Here is a 6,676-nt window from a genome sequence, read left to right as displayed (position 1 = left end):
TAGTGAGTGACTCCACTGTGTGTTGTAATGACTTAACTTTGTGTTGTGTTTTAGTGAGCGACTCCACCGTGTGTTGTAATGAGTTAACTTTGTGTTTTGTGTTTTAGTGAGCGACTCCACCAACCTGCGTGAGAGTTGGTTCCTGACACACCCCATTGCTGTATGTGGCCTATCTGTATGTGCCCTTGTCCTCACTGCCATACTTTTCCTCGTCCAGTGTGGAGGGTGCACAGACATGGAAGTAGGGACTGACAGTCATCCGGCTTCAGGAGGAGGGGGTAAATCAGCTACTTCTGCTGTGACATACTCCTCCCCGATGGAAACAGACTATGATTCTCATGCTGGAGGCGCTGGTTTACCATACTCTCTCAACCCAAACATAAATACTACCCAAGGCTTCGCTGGCTATCAATCTGTAGGAAGTAGCAATATAGCAGGTTATGGACAAGGAAATGTGCAAACAGCGGGTGGCTATCAAGCTCCGATGGCACCTAGTGCACCCTCTATTCAGACTCAAGGATACCAAGTACAGAATCCGCCAAATGCTCCCACATTAGGTCCAAATGCTCACAGACCCGCTGTGGAGCCGCCACCACCATCTTACAATGAGAGTGTCGCATCAGGATGGGTCACCCGGCCTCATCAGTGATCAAGGAATGGTATAACGGTGATAGTTGGTGTAAAATGTGCTGCTGTACTTACCTCTGAGGGAACTTTCTAGTAACAATCAATGTCACATCAACCTAAAAATTATGCAGGAATGTGTTGAATAAGAACAAAATCTTCTTCAGTGATATGTTTAATGAGATTTTTTAACCAGAAACCTGTTTTGTGATTTTATCTTTGGATCAGTATAGTGCTAGAACATGAAGTCATGGATATATTTACACTGTGTTTGTGAAATCTGCTTGTGTGAACTCATGGATGCCTTGCCAAAAAATAAACTTCCGTAAACATTGCGGATCACCCGTGCTTAATCATACACAATTTGTTCATCCATCAAATCAGTGTTTTAAATATTTCCCCACATTGTTAATGGCACCTTATTAATTCTCAGGCAGCCTTCCTTTGTTTGAGCTCACCCAGCCTAAAGGACTTGTGTGGGATATTTTCTCAGCTCAACTGAACCTAATGTGAGCTCAGGTATTGATGTGTTATCCATTGTCCTCTGTTTGTAACCTCATTTTCATATGGGTTTCTTCTCAAGAACAGCTACTCAAATAATAGGTAAAAGCTCTACTTCAGCCTTAATAAATACAGCAGACAAAATTTAGCTCAGGAACTATGACCTTCAAAGTATTGATACTCCATTATAGCACATACATGTACTTGGGTCGCAGCATTGAACTGAGATCTTGAAGCAATTGAATGTGTCTTTATTTTCATAAAGATGGAAATTAAATCTATAAATTAAGGTTACATGATATTAGACAACAGGTGTGAAAAGAACAAAATAAATAATAAAATAAATAAATATACAACATTTGATATAGCGCCCTAAATAGCTAACATAAGCCACTCTAAAGCACTTTACAATACATAGATATACAATTTTATACAGTCAATACAATTAGCATATATATATTAATCAATACAATATTGAGGAATTCGCAGGAGCTGCCTTATCAGGCGCTAACTACTAGTCCTATGCCCCCTGGCTAATATCTCCCTATGTGTGTATGCCTGTGTGTGTGCTGGAGATGTATTGTGTAGCTGTTTGTAGTGGGACCAGGCTTCCAACGGTATCATTTATAGTGCCACCTCACTTGAAAGCTACAGCACGGATACCGCAACACCCACCCCAGACCATTTTATAATCCACCTGGGTTGTTGGGAGTTGTGTGGGCACCCACCCTAGACCATTTTATACTCCACCTGTGTTGTTGGAGTTGTGTGGGCAGGAGAAAAACACTTTCTCTAATATTCCATGCGTACGGCGACTTCGGGGATCGAACTCCGGCCGCCTGCTTGGAAGGCCTGAGTGTTAACCACTCGACCAATCCGCCCATATATGACATGATACAATCTTGGAAAGTGATTGAATAACCTCATGGGGTTACCCTCATTAATAAAACAATTGAAACAATAGCCCCCCCCCCCTGTAATGGAACAAATAACCTCATGAAGTTACCCAAGGTAATGAAACAATAGCCTTATGAAGTTTCCCCCGAAAATGAAACAATATAACCTTATGAATTTACCGCTGATAATGAAACAATAACCTGATGATGTTTTATTACCATCAGTAACCAAACAATAAATTCCTAAGGTTACCCCTGGTCTTTGGGCCGCAGTGGCTAAGTGGTTAAGGCGTCTGTCACTGTGTTACCGCTAGCCCTCCACCACTGGGTTGCGGATTCGAGACCTACTTGGTGCAGTCGCCGGGTACTGACCGTAGGTCCGTGGTTTTCTCCGGGAACTCTGGCTTTCCTCCACCACAAAAACCTGGCACATTACATCCTTAAATGACCATAGCTGTTAATAGGACGTAAAACTCAATCAAACTAAACCCCTGGTCTTGAAACATTGGTTCCCACCTGGCAATATCTGTATCATGTTTTCAAGCTATGCATCTAAAGGTGATGTAGCTTAAGGTATGTAGTTGGAAATTAAGTTGTTTCCTCTCATTGACCTGCCGCTTAAAACCAGTATCGGGTAATATCATTTTAGCAATACACATTTTCATGGCTGTGGTAAAAATGTAAATATCTTTGCGCGCCTATGGTCATCATTGTAGTTTTCCTCAGTAAGATGTGATGTACTAAACCCATTACTGCCTTTTTTTAGAGCTCTCTATGGTTTCATAATTTTGCTTTGGGAAAAAAAAGGGTCGACACCTTTGGAATATTCAGTATAATTTCTTTTCTTGGCGTGCAAACATATGAGACCATAGTGCATTAAGGCAGTAATAAGTATAAATAGTCCTCTTTGTCTTATATAAGTTATTTGTACATTTGGTCTGTGTTTAAATAGATTCATTAACTCAGACACCCCTGAAGACACATTTGGACTCTTCCAATTCCAAGGTTGGAATAGTTCATTTTGAAATTTCAGGGGTGAATGAGTTAATATTGTGTGCTGGTAAACCAATCCATTATGGTTGTGTTTGTATTTATTTTCGATATCTGTTCATATTGTGATTGTTATTAATTGTTTAATTTGGTTTCCTGGAGTAGACAGTTGTGTGTAAATTTTATGTGTACCAATGACATCCTCATATATATATACATAAACTATGTTGACATTAATTTTGTGTAAAATTGGGTATTATTGTAGATAAATCAATGATAAAAAGAATCTCAATCTAATGTCCACATTCTATCTTACTTTTATGAAAAAATCACTAAGGTTCATTTCATAAAACATAATGGGAACTTGTTGGTTTGTTCCTTCTATGTTTTAAGTAGTATGTCAAGGTTTTTTACATTACTTTGCCTGTAACTCTAAATAAACCCTATATTCTAATATATTTGTTTTTGCAAGAAACATTGCCTTATCAGTGCTTAACCTTACTAGCAGTGAATACCTACAGGTCGTATATTTTGCAAATTATTTTGTGTAAAAACATAGATTGTTCTGTAAGAGTGAAGAATCCCCGTACCAATGCGAAAAACTATAACTACGCATTTGGAATTGTTTTTTCCAGCATCATAATAGTTTTTTAAGTCATTTCTGATTAGAAACTATACCTTGTGGGATTCTTATAGAAGACTTAAATAAAGATAAAATAAACAAAACATAGTTATCAGCAGGGATAGATTGGAGTTGAAACCCTGTGCCCTGGTCCAACTGTGGTAGTTATGTCCAGAACGAAATTAAGTGGAGGTTACAGTTTATACGAAAAACCACAGTGCAATGGAATGGGGATCATTTAGACAGTTGTCATGTAGAATCCCAGTGTATGGCTGTGAGACATATTTCACTTGCTAACATTTTCACAGTTTGTATGTTTGTCCCGATTTGTCTTAGCAGTATCCAGTTTGTGTCCCAAAAAAATTTCCAGGGAAAATATTCCACATGCTCAAAATAAAACATTTAAATTGTGGTGTATAAAACCATTAAGGAAAACAACATTAAAAGGACGTATTTTGAGTAGTCCTTTCATATAAAATCATTAGATCTTAGAATATAGGAATAGTTCAGTAAATTCATTGATTGAAAATATTAAATTTGAGTGTCCAAAATCCGGAGTCTTCTTCGAATAAATGTATAGGGAAAGTTGGGAAGACTGATAAAAAGAATGGTTTTCAACCATAATGTCTAAATAAATATAGTATTAACGAGACAGTCGTCAAATATCCTTTATGTTTCCTTAATGATGTGCTGTATACAGTGTAGATTTACCACAGTATCATTGATGTGATGTATACAGTGTATATTTACCACAGTATCAATGATGTGCTGTATACAGTGTATATTTACCACAGTATCAATTATGTGCTGTATACAGTGTAGATTTACCACAGTATCAATTATGTGCTGTATACAGTGTAGATTTACCACAGTATCAATGATGTGCTGTATACAGTGTAGATTTACCACAGTATCAATTATGTGCTGTATACAGTGTAGATTTACCACGGTATCAATGATGTGCTGTATACAGTGTAGATTTACCATGGTGTCATTGATGTGCTGTATACAGTGTAGATTTACCACAGTATCAATGATGTGCTGTATACAGTGTAGATTTACCATGGTGTCAATTATGTGCTGTATACAGTGTATATTTACCACAGTATCATTGATGTGCTGTATACAGTGTAGATTTACCATGGTTTCAATTATGTGCTGTATACAGTGTATATTTACCACAGTATCATTGATGTACTGTATACAGTGTAGATTTACCACGGTATCATTGATGTGCTGTATACAGTGTAGATTTACCACTGTATCAATGATGTGCTGTATACAGTGTATATTTATCACGGTATCAATGATGTGATGTATACAGTGTAGATTTACCACGGTAGCATTGATGTGATGTATACAGTGTAGATTTACCACAGTATCAATTATGTGCTGTATACAGTGTAGATTTACCACGGGATCAATGATGTGCTGTATACAGTGTAGATTTACCATGGTGTCAATTATGTGCTGTATACAGTGTATATTTACCACAGTATCATTGATGTACTGTATACAGTGTAGATTTACCACGGTATCAATTATGTGCTGTATACAGTGTAGATTTACCACGGTAGCATTGATGTGCTGTATACAGTGTAGATTTACCACGGTGTCATTGATGTGCTGTATACAGTGTAGATTTACCATGGTGTCAATTATGTGCTGTATACAGTGTATATTTACCACAGTATCATTGATGTGCTGTATACAGTGTAGATTTACCACGGTATCAATGATGTGATGTATACAGTGTAGATTTACCACGGTATCAATGATATGCTGTATACAGTGTAGATTTACCACAGTATCAATTATGTGCTGTATACAGTGTATATTTACCACAGTATCATTGATGTACTGTATACAGTGTAGATTTACCACGGTATCATTGATGTGCTGTATACAGTGTAGATTTACCACAGTATCATTGATTTGCTGTATTCAGTGTAGATTTACCACAGTATCATTGATTTGCTGTATACAGTATAGATTTACCACAGTATCATTGATGTGCTCTATACAGTGTAGATTTACCACAGTATCAATTATGTGCTGTATACAGCGTATATTTACCACAGTATCATTGATGTACTGTATACAGTGTAGATTTACCACGGAATCAATGATGTGATGTATACAGTGTAGATTTACCACAGTATCATTGATTTGCTGTATTCAGTGTAGATTTACCACAGTATCATTGATTTGCTGTATTCAGTGTAGATTTACCACAGTATCATTGATTTGCTGTATTCAGTGTAGATTTACCACAGTATCATTGATGTGCTGTATACAGTGTAGATTTACCACAGTATCATTGATGTGATGTATACAGTGTAGATTTACCACAGTATCATTGATGTGCTGTATACAGTGTAGATTTACCACGGTATCATTGATGTGATGTATACAGTGTAGATTTACCACAGTATCAATTGTGTTCTGTATACAGTGTAGATTTACCACGGTATCATTGATGTGCTGTATACAGTGTAGATTTACCACAGTATCAATTATGTGCTGTATACAGTGTAGATTTACCACGGTATCAATGATGTGCTCTATACAGTGTATATTTACCATGGTGTCATTGATGTGCTGTATACAGTGTAGATTTACCATGGTATTTTACCACGGTATCATTGATGTGCTCAAATGTGACTATTCTGAAATATAATATAGTATCAATACGTTTTCAATATCATAGTGTTTCTGCCAAATAGTTCACGTTTTGTCAACCTTTGATTTCATATTTCTGTACTCAATATTTGCTCTTACTTAGCGACATCATGTTGTTTTTGACACTTGCCAGATGTCTAGGGGATGGAGCATACAACGAAGTTTGTATAAAGTAGAATTGCAGAAACAAACGTAGCTCCCTCTCTATGTCCTTATATGCCCTTATATTTTAAATTCACTAATATCAGCTATATGAAGATGTAAAATATGTATATTATTAAGCTTGCCACTACTCGAAGAGACGACTAATACTGTTGTCATCAAGGTTACAGCTTACAAGCTTTAATGCTTATTCTGTCAC

General features: G+C 37.0%; 1 protein-coding gene across 1 annotated transcript in view; it reads left to right on the top strand.

The window, feature by feature from the left end:
• Positions 1 to 1,509, top strand: part of LOC110462180 — a 14,055-nt gene extending 12,546 nt beyond the window's left edge. Inside the window, exon 3 of the mRNA XM_021516019.1 lies at positions 108 to 1,509. Within this exon, the coding sequence (XP_021371694.1) occupies positions 108 to 649 (542 nt within the window). The 3' untranslated portion in view covers positions 650 to 1,509. The remainder of the gene's footprint in view (positions 1 to 107) is intronic.
• The last annotated feature ends 5,167 nt before the right edge of the window (positions 1,510 to 6,676 follow it).

The sequence above is a fragment of the Mizuhopecten yessoensis genome, unplaced genomic scaffold (assembly GCF_002113885.1).
Source record: "Mizuhopecten yessoensis strain PY_sf001 unplaced genomic scaffold, ASM211388v2 scaffold10757, whole genome shotgun sequence".
In the NCBI taxonomy this organism is placed as follows: domain Eukaryota; kingdom Metazoa; phylum Mollusca; class Bivalvia; order Pectinida; family Pectinidae; genus Mizuhopecten; species Mizuhopecten yessoensis.
The sequence above is the reverse complement of the archived record's forward strand: the minus strand, read 5'-3'. Positions and strand labels throughout refer to the sequence as shown.